Consider the following 14032-nt stretch of genomic DNA (forward strand, 5'->3'; position numbering starts at 1 on the left):
CTTTGCAAAACAATTCATTTCAAAACATTTCCTAGCTACCAAAATCCTCACAAGAAATTTAAATAAAGTTTGCTACACCAGATTATTGCAGAATGACAAATGCAACATAGCTCTCCTTCGTTATTTTAAATTCCAATTGAAAATAAAATCTTTACTTCCATTAATTCTTTGTAAACAACATGGCACTGCATTTATTTATGAGGCTGAAATTTGGCATAGCCCCTGAAGCTCTGTACATTCAGTAGAAAATATCTTGATACCTTCTTCTGAATGGTTTGTTTTGTTTGTGTGTACAGGATTCAGTGTTTCCTCTTAGAATATTTATGAAATAGCTTTTTCTCAGAGCCTACACATTTTGTAAGCAAGGATGGAGAAGCTGTGTCCATTTAGATTTTGCTGGCATTACATCAATTCCAGTATGGCTCATTGGTTAGAAATCCAGACTAGCTTTATTCTGAGCTGTGGGTTATGCACTGTCAGGAAAACAAATAGTTTTTAATGCAAGTCTTTAAAAGACAGAATTGGAATTCATAAAGTACAATCTTGGTCAAAAACACAACCACATAAGGAACAAAACCTCTGAATACTGGAATGCCCTCCCCAGTAACATCCGGCAGGCCCCAACTCTTTTGGACTTAAGGAAGAATGTTAAGACATGGCTTTGTGCGCAAGCATTTAATGAGTAAGCAAATATTGACACGGTCTGAATTAAGGCCTATGTACAAGGTTCTTGGAAGAATGGAATTAAGTAATGTATATGTTTTTAATGCTTTTTAATGTTTTTATAATGTATTTTTACTGATTACTGTTAATGGTTTTAAATGTGTTGTTAATTTTATTGATTGTTTGGCATTGAATCTTGCCGAGTGTTGTAAGCTGCCTTGAGTCCCCTCGGGTGAGAAAGGTGGGGTAAAAATGTTGTAAATAAATAAATAAATAAAATAGTTCTGGTAAGAACCTCTTTAAAATTGTTAGGGTTCCCGACAGTTTAATAAATCCCATGTTACATTTTCTATTTTTCTATCCTTCTAATTTTGTTGTATTCTGCCTATATTCAGTATTAAAGTTTATGTTAACGGAGTCTTCCTCCAATTAAATAGAGATGTGGAAGGCTGAAAAACTCCCCCTGCCCCAATTTCTCTATTCAGCTTGGTGATATCTGCCTCAGTTTCTTTAACCAAGTCTTTTTCTAGGGCTTAACATCTTATTTCCAAGAAGAGGGAGCAGAAACTGGAAACATCTAATAAAACACAATGCAAAAAAATCAATCTTAGGGTATTTTTAAAATATTTTTTAAAAGCATTACAAATTTGAGCCAGAAAGAATTGTGTTTACACACTGTTAGAAAAGGACAGTGCATGTACATTAGTAATTACAGATGCAGAGCAACTACACTGAGTATAAATATTGCACTAAAGTGTATGTCTTGGGCAACCTTATACATAAAGTTAGGGACAGTATATAAAAGACAGTATAGTAAGTAAAATGAAACTGCATGCACTCTTTATACTTAACAGAACACTACAGAAATTTGCCTGCGGGGATTTCAAGAAAGCGCACCTCCAATTTCCACTAATGGAAAATGATAGTTTGTTGAGGAAGAGGTAAAGTATTATAACCTTTCAGATTCCCTTATATGTGGCAGATAGTTTCTTAGTCTCAGCAATTTAGCATCAGAAGGAAAACATGGAGAAACCATAGAAAGCATGATTCTTCAGAATAGGGATAGGAATTATGTGGTCCTCCATGTGGTGTAGAACTGCAGCTTCCTGAATTCCTTCCCATTGATAATGCTACCCCAAACTTCTGAGAGTGCAATTTAGCCACATCTAAGAACCTGCATTTTTCTGATATCTGCATTTGAACCCATTCTCTCATACATAATATTTAGAAGTCCCACTATGTGTACTTCTAAATCCCTCAATTTTTACCTATGTATACTTTTTTTTTGGATGCCTAATGACATAAATCACAAAACAAGGATTGCAAGGAGAAAAATTATTAAAGCATATATCTGTGGAGGGAAGGTGTGTATGTGTGTGTGAGGGAGTCCCCAAACTCAATCATTTTGGAGGTATATTTATTTACAGTAATGATAGTGCTAACACAAATGACACCCCTTAGGAATTGTAGCTCCTGAATGTATGTGGATGTGTTTGTTAATGTTCCCAGAATTTACTTCTGATTAAACTATCACAAATATTACAGCTCTTATGGAAGAAATTAAGGATCTCTCATGACATCCATGTATAGGTGAAATGTGCTATTCTGTAAACTTTTGGTTTTACTGTCCAAATTAGGTTGCTACTTACTCTTTTTTAATGTGCTATGTGTGCAGCTTCATTTAAGATATTGTTGACAACTCCCACTCCATTATAGCTGGTAATTAAATGGCCTTCATTCCCATAAAAATTGTCATAAATGAACCAGTCATTGGCATGTATGCAATTTATGATTGATCATTCCAGGTGTTTTGACAAAGTGATTTCCTTTTTTTTCCTTTTTTTTTCTTTTTTGAAAATATCAGATGCTGCTCATTTAATGTGGTTTGAAAGACTTTATGTATGGCTTCAGTGTTTTGAGAAATACATCTTATATCCTGCGATAATACTGAATGCCCTCACCAATGATGCTTTTTCAATCAGCAAATCCAACAGGTTAACTCCACAGTAAGTTGATTATATGTTATGAAGATTATATGTTATTTAGAGATGTGAAAAGTTATGTGTTCACTGGGCAGGTAGCTTGAGTCTACACACTATGTTTTATTCCTTAAAATTCAGGGACATACTGACTCATCAGATTTCCTTACCACCCTTGCAAGAGTCTATAAATCTAAATAAGGGTTTTTTTACCTCTGGGTTTCCCACTGCTATATTCATATAATCCATTTCGTAATGCAGTATTAGGCTGGATTACTTATGCAAGGAATGTTGGAATAATAGCTTTGGAAAACTATGCTGTAATAACTGTAGTCAATAAGCAATGTAAAAGTGGCGCAAATAGCAGAACCTCAATTTTATTACTGTCTGTTCTAATTTGCTTGACTTTTTTTCTTTTTTACAGTTGTGATATTTTTTTGATTACAGTAGCAGGAATGAAGCTACTACGGTCTTCATTTTGTAATCCCATTCACCAGTTTGTTACATTAAGTTTTACTGTAATCTTCTTCAAGTTTGACTGCAACGGCTTCTCCGAAAATTTCTTGTTCAATTTCTTCATGATGTCAATTGTCTTTAACAAGGCAAGTTAACTGTTCTTTTAAAAACCATTGAAATGTCAAGGGTACGTTTCCTTGTTTTGGATTATTGTTTTTCATCAAAGCAGTAATATTTTGGTATTAATAAATAGTAATTACGTAGCTAGAAATATTGTTTGCATTTTATTTTAAAGCAAAGGAACATGTTCCCTTGCAACTAATAACATTTTTTTGTGTGTCAGGAGTGACTTGCACCAAGTCACTTCTGGTGTGAGAGAATTGGCCATCTGCCCAGATGTTTTGATGTTTTTACCATCCTTGTGGGAGGCTTCTCTCATGTCCCCGCATGGCGCTGGAGCTGATATAGGGAGCTCATCCGCGCTCTCCTCGGGTTGGATTCAAACCTGGCAGCCTTTAGGTCAGCTATCCAACCTTCAAGTCACAAGGCTTTAACCCACTATGCCAACTAGTTTTAATAAAAGATCAGAAAGCATTAGTCTAAAACTTGGATCCTTGTAAATTTAAAAACTATTTAGAACACCTTACTTTCTGATATTCTCATTTCAATATAAATTCCAATAATTTCTGGAGCGTAAAAATGGCCCGTGCCCACAGAAATATTGATAAGTGAATCATAGAATCATAGAGTTGGAAGACACAACATGGGCCACCCAGTCCAACCCCCTGGCATGCAGAAAAAAACAATCAAAGCACCCCCAACAGTTAGTCACCCAGCCTTTGTTTTAAAAGCCTCCAAGGAAGGAGCTTCCACTTCACTCTGAGGCAGAGACTTTCACTGTTGAACAAATCTCACAGTCAGGAGGTTCATTCTAATGTTCAGGCGGAATCTCCTTTCCTGTAATTTGAACCCATTGCTCCAAGTCCTAGTCTCCAGGGCAGCAGAAAACAAGCCTGCTCCCTCTTCCTTATGAAATCCTTTCACATATTTATATATAATGATCATGTTTCCTCTCAATCTTCTATTCTGGAAGCCCAGTTCTTTAGGCCACTCCACATAGGGCATGGTCTCCAGACCTTTGATCAGGTTAGTTGCCCTCCCCTGGACAACTTCCAGATTTTCAATATCTCTTTTAAACTGTGGTGCCCAGAATTAGACACAGTATTCCAGTGAGATCTGCCTTAAGTGGAATAGAGAGGCACCATGACTTCTCTTGATCTAGATACTATACCCGTTTTGATGCAGCCCAAAAACGCCCTCGAAACCTTCATCCAAGTCATTAATAAAGATGTTGAACAGTACTGGGCCCACAACTAATCCTGCGGCACTCCACTAATCAATTATTTCCAGGATGAAAAGGAACCACTAGTGAGCCCTCTTTGGGTTCAAACACTTCACCCATTACAGATTTACCTAACAGTACTATTGTGTAGCCCATATTTTACTAGTTTGTTTGCAAGATGATAATGGGGAACCTTGTCAAAGATCTTACTGAAATTGAGATATTCTACATCCACAGCATTCCCCGCATCTACCAAGGTTGTAATGTTATTTTAAAAAGGGATAAGATTAGTCTGGCATGACTTGTTTTTGAGAAATCCATGTTGACTTTTAGTAATCACAGCATTCCTTTCTAAGTGATTGAAGACTGCCTCTTTAATGGTTAATGAAAAATTAATTTATATCAATACCTCATAGCTAGAAAATAAAGGGCCACCTAAAATGAAACACTTATTTTGAGTACCTGCCAGATCTCATAGGTATGTGACACAAAAATGCAGTAGATTTATTGGGACAAAGAAAATGGTGGGTGGCCCTAATTTATGGGGTTCTTTTTAGAGTTTTTACCTGATAGTGTCATGAAAACCTACCTTATAGGTGAAGATTGTGTGAATTCTGCAACAAAACATGACTTTGGAGGGATAAAGTGTTTCACCTTCTCTGATAAAGTTAAATTAAAATATCCTGGAAATGTTATGTTGATTTCTATGTTGACATGCTACTGCAGAAATCCCTAACCATAAAGTAACATTTAAAAATAGAATATTAGTAAATTGGAACAAGCTTTCCTGGGTCACTTGTGAAAGATCTGCTTAATAGACTGATTGCTTAAACGTTCCTTTGGCCTTTTGTTTCTCTTTTCTTTTTAACTAAAGAGTCTCCTGGGAAATCATTCAGTTATCTAATCCGGTTTGAGATAAGAAACATATGTTTCATTTCTAGTGTCTCCCGTAATCTTTATACTGCTATTTTTAGGACATCATGTGTTGTTATATGCTTCTTATAGCAATGTTCAAAATGTTTTGCTTGGTGTAAGCATTGGACAGGTACTATTTAAATTTTTGTTAGGATGGAAAACAAAACTGATAAAGCTAGTACATTTTAAAGTGCAACATTGCATGATATTAGGAGAGAAAATACTATATGTGCAATGCTGGAAATGTCAGAACTCCCAGTTATAGAAGAATTGATGGTAAAAAAAAATCTTCAGATTAGTGGAAATGGACACTTTCCATCTTGTCAATATCCTTCTTGAATTATGGTCCCCAGAATTAGACAGAATATGTCATGTGAAGCCTTGCCAAAGCATAATATTATTTCCCTTTGTCTCAGTAGGCTGTTAGGAATTGTGGGAGTTGAAGTCCAAAACAACTGGAGGGCTGAAGTTTGCCCATGCCTGCTCTAGATATTATATTAATGCAATCTGGAATCACATTGGCTGTTTTCGTTGCCATATTGTACTGGTGACTGATGTTCAGCCTCTAGTCTACTAAGATTCTTAGATTCTATTTAAATGTAGTGCTGTTAACCCATCAAAAACATCCTGGGCAATGTCCTTGTAGATAGCTAGTTCTCTCACACCATAAGTGACTTGCAGTTTCTCAAGTCACTTCTGACATGAAAAAAAAGAGTCACCCATCCTATAGTTGTATGTTTTATTTTTTTCTACCTAAGTGTATTTTACATTTTTACTGTTGAAATTATTTAGTCCAGCTGTCCAATCTGTTAATATAATGATGAATTTTATTCCTGTTTTCTGTGGTACTAGCTGTCCCCGGCCACGCGTTGCTGTGGCTTAGTCTGGTGGTGTTGGTCAGTCTACATTATGCTGTGACCTCCACCCTTCTTTATACTCACATTAGTAGTAGTATTTGAAGTCTGTTACCTTCTTCAATTTTTGTGTTGATTGATAATTGCTTGAGATCCCTGTTGTCTTTGGTTTGTTGTTAATTGTAATGTCTGATTCTGCTGAGTGCGGTTTATATTTTTATTGTGGTACAGTAGTCTTTTTTTTTTTTGCCTGTATAGGTGTTTATTATTATTGTTGTTGTAGTGGTCATGAAGGTTGGATAAGTTAGATGCTACTGTATTGTTTTTTGGAGGCCCAGTATAGCACTGACTGGCCTCTCAGCCTCAGTGCCTGGCTGTTTCTTGCCTGTGATGGTGTTGATTCTTATTGTTGTTGTTGTTGTCATTGTTATTATTGTAATTGTTTTTTTGGAGGCCAAGTGTGAATGTAGGGATTGGGGAGGTGGATGAGTTGTGTTGTCAAATTTTGTATTTGTTATAGTCACAATGCGTTGTTGTGAGTTTTGTGGGTCCGGATTGTGGTTTTGTGGTGTGGGTGTGTTGTTACAACTGAGAGGCAAGGCTTTTGTATTGTGTTGCCAAGTTTGTATTTCTGGGGTGTTTAGTTGTGTGCCAAGTTTTGTATTTCTGGGGTGTTTAGGTGTGTTGTTATAGTCACGATGCATTGTTGTAAGTTTTGTGGGTCCGGATTGTGGTTTTGTGGTGTGGTTGTGTTGTTACAATCGGGAGGGAATGCTTTTGTGTTGTGTTGCCAAGTTTCGTATTTCTGGGGCGTTTAGTTGTGTTGTTATAGTCATGATGCGTTGTTGTGAGTTTTGTGGGTCAAGATTGTGGTTTTGTGTTGTGGCTGTGTTCTTACAACTGGGCGGCAAGGCTCTTGCGTTGTGTTGTCAAATTTTGTATTTCTGGGGCATTTAGTTGTGTTATAGTCACGATGCGTTGTTGTGAGTTTTGTGGGTCCGGATTGTGGTTTTGTGGTGTAGTTGTGTTGTTACAACCAGGAGAAAAGGCTTTTGTGTTGTGTTGTCACGTTTTATATTTCTGGGGCGTTTAGTTGTGTGCCAAGTTTCGTATTTCTGGGACGTTTAGTTGTGTTGTTATAGTCACGATGCGTTGTTGTGAGTTTTGTGGGTCCTGTGTAGTTTTGTGGTGTGGTTGTGTTGTTACAACTGGGAGGCAAGGCTTTTGCATTGTGTTGCCAAGTTTTGTATTTCTGGGGCGTTTAGTTGTGTTGTTATCGCATGATGCGTTGTTGTGAGTTTTGTGGGTCTGGTTTGTGGTTTTGTGGTGTGGTTGTGTTGTTGTAACCTGGAGGCAAGCCTTTTGCATTGTGTTGCCAAATTTCGTATTTCTGGGATGTTTAGTTTTGTTGTTATAGTCACTGCGCAAACAACTTTATCATTTTATATACATAGACTAGCAACCTTTCCTAATGCGGTGTCATCTGCAGATTTGACAATCATGCCCCATATTCTGTCATCTAAGTAATTTTTAATCTATGCAGAATTGTTTGTATATTTATTTACAGGTTGGATAAATAAATTTGACCCTCAGTTGCTTCTTTTCAACAGAAAAGCAATAAGCAAAGAAAGTGTAGTTCAAATCTCCTGTATACAGATTGGCTTTTCTTAATTCTAGATCACAGTCAAAATGCAATAACATCATGTATTAATTCTATTTAAAATTATATAGTTTAAAAATACAACAAGTAGATATTTGGAAGTCTTTGAATCTTGAATGGCTGAATAACAGTTCAACCCAGAACAGGAACATCAGTGCCTCAAGTCTATTCCACATTTCTGATAATGTCAAATCGCTACAAAACAACAAGATCAATAAACACAGGCTTTTAAGTACTGATGAAAGAACATCTAGCTGCTTTGACTACAATTAATGCCACGACTCAATAAAGGTTGGCACTGCAATACTAAATAAGTTTATTGTCTTCAGCATGGGAATTCTATACATACTTCCCAATTGCTGTGAAATGTGATTCATCTCTTGCCACAAGTCCTTCTTTTTCTTGATGGCACCGTCTTTTGAGCCAGATGTTCACTTCTAGCGTTTTTTCCTTCCTGGACCATGTCCTTCATCTGGAAGGAATCATGAACTAACAGCCTGAGTTCCAAGATCCTTTTGCCTCATCCATAGAACTCCATACTCAACTGCAATATATTGAAGATCTTTAGTATCACTTGTCCCAATATGAACCAGAAGGAAGGGGTATGGGGCAGTGGGCTTGATGAGTCTTGTTAGCCTTTCATCTTTATCTCCTGGAGATAGCATATCTCTTAAGGCGCCTGTCACTACTTCTGCTCTGAACAACATGAACATACTACCACCTTTCTTCCTCTATGAATTGGCAATGTATTTCTCATCCCTAGAACCCCACAAACTTGCCTACATTCCGTTAGAGCTGTGAAGCTCTTGTCCTTGTACATCACAATTATTGATTAAAAGGAGAGTTTGGACCTAATTGTGTAGCTACAAACTTGATCAATGGTTCCTAATTTCCCCACTTGTCTGTGTCACATTCTTCCAAGTATCTTCCTCCTATGTTCAGAATTGTCAACCACCCTAGAAACATCCTCTATTTCTTCCCCTTACAGAAAAGCCTACTCCACTCTTTCCAAAAAGGCTTCATTCCACTTAATGAGTCAAAGTAAAACAGATAAGCCTCAGGCTGCTGCATCTTCATTTCTAACAGTGCAACCAGTTTGCACTTGCCGCAGGTATAGCATGGCAAATACTCTGGTAAGAAAAATATATCATAGATATTGCAGGTCACTGCAACAACTCCATCACTATCCATATTTATCATGCTGTATAAATGCTGGTGCAGCTGCCCAGGTTTCCCCCCTTAAAGTTCCCTCTAGAGTGCCCACAAAAATGCCCCAACAACTTTTTTCTCTTTTAATTTGCTGAGCTTCAAAGACTGAAGAGGTAGCTATTATAGAGCCAATAGCAGCTAGTTCCACCCCAATATTATCAATGACTTAACAGAACCCCCACCCGTAGACCATTTGCACACACACACAAAATCCAACAAACAAATTTTCAGTACTTTCTGAATTCCTTGCTTCTCTCATTATTCATAGATTTTTAGGTAAATCCTCATTCCATCTACTTTTAGTGTTTTGTCTGTTAATATAAGAAAGATACAGTCCCTTTGGGTGAGAAGGGCGGGATATAAATGTTGGAAATAAATAATAAATAAATACAGGGAATGATAGAGTATGCCTTTTTAAAAATGAGAAGTCTGATAAATTCTGTATGGACTTGGATGATATTGTCATATCCCATCCCAGTGTTTAGCGATGACAGAAATGAGTTCTTTTTTTGACAGTCAAACAGAATATTCTTTGTAAAACTAAAATGTTTGTTGAAAGGGCATTTTCAGCTTCTGTCTGAAATATTTTATATATTTGCTTTAACCCTTGTCCTTTAGTGAGTATATTGTTGGCTGTGATTAAGGTCAGGACCTGCCAGAATTTCTTATGAAAAAATGCTACAAAATTGTTCTGTCAACTTAATCTGCTCTGCACAAACCTACTTGCTGTAGTTTTTCCTTGAATTGTTTCAGTAGAGATTGTAAAGAAACATTACTGCAAGAAGAACTGAGTGTGCCCAAAGCAATATTTCCAGTCATAGAAGACTCTGTGATGTATTGGAGATTTCCATGAATGAATGAGGGAAGAGAGATTTTAAATATAATTTTCCCTTTTTTCCTTCAGTGCCCTATAACACCTCCCATTGTATTCTAGAACGGCTTTCAACCCTCTGGAGTAAATGTTAAACTATGCATTAGACTAAGTTGCTAGCCTGTTTTCTTCGTGGCTGGAGACACACAAACCTTGGCTGAGAGTCGTGTTTATGTAAAATAGTGTCACTGACAGTGGAAGCATAGGTTGTGTGATGTCTCAGGCACCTTTGGCCCATGACCCCGCAGCCATCATAGATCAAACTGAAGAGGATTTGGACTTTCTTCCATCTCAGCAAGATTCCGTCCCTTTCCAGATGTCTCCTGTTGACATTTCAGTGCCAGAGCCAATTAGGGATTAGTTTGGTGAAAATTCGGGCCCCCCTAAGTTGATCTAATAAGTCTGGGATCAAGGGCAGCGGATAGCGGTTCTGATGCGTGGTATTGTTCAGTGCCCAATAGTCCACACACAAACGCAGCTCCCCAGATTTCTTCTTAACAAACAACACTGGTGAAGCAGCCGGTGACTGAGAGGGACAAATGAACCCTTTGCGAAGGTTTGTCTCCAGAAACTTCCTGAGAGCTTTTTGCTCTGGTTCAGTCAGGGAGTAGAGGTGCCCGCGCGGGATCGGGGGCCCCTCAATAAGGTCAATGGCACAGTCATAGGCCCTTGCAAAAACCAACATACCAGATGTATTGGTACTTATCTTCCATCTGGCCAATGGAGGCATGGAGTAGGGCAGATGTGGTAGCCCAAGAAATCCACTTCAGTCAAGTCAAAGGCACATTTCTCCAATTTAGCTTAAAGCCCATGATCTCTCAAACGTTGTAACACCTGTCGGACATGCTGGTCATGTTCTTCTTGACATTTTGAATATACAAGAAAATGGTCTAAGTATATGAGTAAAAAACGGTCCAAAAAGTCCTGAAAGATATAATTGACAAAGTGTTGAAATGTGGCTGGGGCTCCGGACAATCCAAAATTCATTACCAATGACTCGAATAATCTGTATTTAGTTTGGAAGGCTGTTTTCCATTCGTCTCCCTCCTTCATGCGAATTAAATTGTAAGCTCCTCTAAGGTCCCTTGTATATACTTGAAACTTTCTAAATTGTTTTGTACATTTTGACATTACTTAATTATACTGTTAAAATACTTGCTTGCTGTTGAAATGGTTTCAAATTAACTTACAACCTTGAGGTCCTGTGATATAAATCAGGATTTAGCTGAAATAAATTGAAAATGTAAAATCAGGAAAAAAATCCTTTATTCTTTCCCTTTATGGCAGCCTGTGAAGAACAAAGATTATTCCAAGAATCTTAATTAATTAAACAATCTCATGGAATTTATATATAATATTTTAATTTCAAACTCTCCAATTCAGTATGTCCAGATTTTTTTAAAATTCAATTTTATTGAGTTTAAATATTGATGACAAACTTCGGCCCATAGAATTGAAAATGAAATAATAACAATAAATTTGGAATGATTGGATGGTACATTTAATATTTTGCCAAAAAAGTTATGTCTCCATAAATAGTGTGCATCGTGCAGTCATTTTAAAACTATTATAAAAAATGAAGAATTAATATGTGTCTTGTTTCCTATAGATCAGGTGACATTTAATGCCACCAAAGTTTCAACTCTTCAGTGTTGGAGATCACATCCATAAGTCATTGCCACTCTGCCACTCTGTATTCCTCAGAGTGATTTCTAGCTTGAGAGAAGGTGGCTGGGAGGGTGGCTGGGAGGGAGCTCTTTTGTTCCTTGAGGGCAAATGCTTTGGGGACTTGCCGGTTATAGTTTTCCCACCCCATACTGTAGATTGCTAGTGAAAGGATTTAAAAAATCCAAGAAACAGAAGTGAAAAATGACTTTTGATAGATATGAGATAGACACATTTCTTTTATAGAAAGAAATTGTACTGCAATAAAAAAAACTTCTGCCATTAGCAGTTGTGACAGCCTCCTAGCTCTACAAATTTTCTCAAGAGATGCAAAAGGATTGCTGAAAGGATTCACGAGAAATGCATATTAAGTAGACTGTAATTGAAGCAAACATTGTATCCAATTGGGTATGCACATAAAAAGAGAATTACAGTTACAATTTAGTACTAGAAGACTTAGAAAATTGTAAGCAGTTATGTTGTTATAACAGAAATGGGAATCTTGACATTAAAACACTCCAGGCTCTGTGATTTGAAAACACAAATATTGAGACATGTGTAGGTTCCACTGATTTGGCAGTTTCAAAATGATACTTAGTTTTCATGAGTCACACAATTTGCATAGCTGCACAGTTCGTAATGTCTTATAAGAAAGTTAGAAATACGAAAATTTGATGTAATAGTTTTTATAACCCATTTATAGGCTTATTTTCACTGGGTATTTTTTATAGTTATGGTAAATTAGTAATAATTGTGTGTACATCTACACTGTAGAATTAAGTTTGTCACTGCTTTAACTGCCATGTTCAATGCCATGGGATCATATAAGTTGTAGTTTGGTGAGGCACCGGAACTGTTTGGCAGAGATTGCTAAAGCTCTTGTAAAACTGCAACAGTGGATCTGCCTTAGCAGCTAACCTGGCCTGACAAAATAAGCCATCTTGAAAGAAGCCATATATTTCCAATGTGCCTGGGCAAATTGATCTAAAGTAAATACTAATCCCTCACCTTATTTATACTCCACTATTTCTTGTTCATTGTTCTTCCACTATCATTCATATTGCTGTAATGTCAAGTTATTAACTAAGTTTGTACTGTGTGTTATAGAGAGCAGAAGGAGGATGTAACCTTAGTTTTCTTGTGTCAATAGCCTTATTACTTATCCCTTGTAGTATCCAAGTCTCTGAAATGTTGAATAGAGTGAGACAAGTAATGTACTGTAATAAGTTTTTTAAAAGTTCCACACATATTTAGCAATTCTGGGGATGCTCTAGCTGGATTTCCTGCAATGAGTGTGAGATTGGTCTCAATGATTTATGGGGCCTCTTCTAATGCTTTAATTCTATATGCCTAATCCTTCCTGGTTCAGGCTACACACTTTTCTATGCTGTTGACAATTTTTTTGCAACAAATATGTTTGATTTTTACATGTATCATATTCCTTGCTCCATAAAATTATTCTGTCTATGAGTATGAGATTGTAGAAGGAAGGAAGGAAGGAAGGAAGGAAGGAAGGAAGGAAGGAAGGAAGGAAGGAAGGAAGGAAGGAAGGAAGCATCCACATCACATTTTAGAATAATTCAACAATAGCAAAGTTAAATTCTACTTTAGGGTGAAAGTGGCTTTTTAGTGTGCTGTCATAACTGTATTTCTTTTTTTTTGTTTCAGCTATGGGATCTTCTGCAAAAATTACAGTTCATAATGACCTATATAGCTCCTTGGCAAATTGCTTGGGGATCTTCATTCCATGTCTTTGCTCAGCTCTTTGCAATACCTCATATCCTTTAAGAATGTATGCATGTTATTTTATTCTCTGTTGAGAGTGAGAAATAATGTGCTATGTTTGTGGATAATTTATATTAAAAAGGAAGATGAAAAAACTCTGAAATTTTAAAACCAAAGTATTGATAAGGATCTGCCAGGAAATTGCTTCTGGTTGGCAAAATAGCTGTGGTAGCTATTGAGCAAAACTGAACTGAAAGAAGGACACAAAACTGATGCTGATTTGCAGCAGCGTGTACTGCTAAATGGCTACAGAGTGCATATAGACTCCTGTATCGAGTGCAGCTCTGTGAAGAGTACTCTCCATTATTTCACATGGCATAAATACAGTCTGAGTTGTGTTGCTATCAGGCTATCATGCCACAGAATAGATTTTAGATGTTTAAACTTCACATGAAAGGGTAAAATGCTTGAAAGAAGCTGTGAAGTTCCACCGTTCAGTGTATTCTCAACATTCCATGCCTGTCTCAGTTCTACCCTCAGCACTTTCACATTAGTTTTAATGTATCAAGCAGGGAAGTGCACGCACACACACACACACACTCTGTATGTGTAGACTTTCAGAATCTTGTCTGCACCTGAGTTCCTGTATCTAGAATGGCTTCATGTACAGTACCACCTTATCTATAGATTCAA

General features: G+C 37.0%; 1 protein-coding gene across 2 annotated transcripts in view; it reads left to right on the forward strand.

Moving 5' to 3' along the window:
- Positions 1 to 14032, forward strand: part of pcnx2 (pecanex 2) — a 148525-nt gene that overhangs the window by 65015 nt on the left and 69478 nt on the right. For both annotated transcript variants that reach the window (XM_062975467.1, XM_008124217.3), the window contains exons 20-22: positions 2528 to 2669; positions 3067 to 3244; positions 13283 to 13391. In XM_062975467.1, the coding sequence (XP_062831537.1) occupies positions 2528 to 2669; positions 3067 to 3244; positions 13283 to 13391 (429 nt within the window). The remainder of the gene's footprint in view (positions 1 to 2527; positions 2670 to 3066; positions 3245 to 13282; positions 13392 to 14032) is intronic.

Source organism: Anolis carolinensis, chromosome 1 (genome assembly GCF_035594765.1).
Source record: "Anolis carolinensis isolate JA03-04 chromosome 1, rAnoCar3.1.pri, whole genome shotgun sequence".
In the NCBI taxonomy this organism is placed as follows: Eukaryota; Metazoa; Chordata; class Lepidosauria; order Squamata; family Dactyloidae; genus Anolis; species Anolis carolinensis.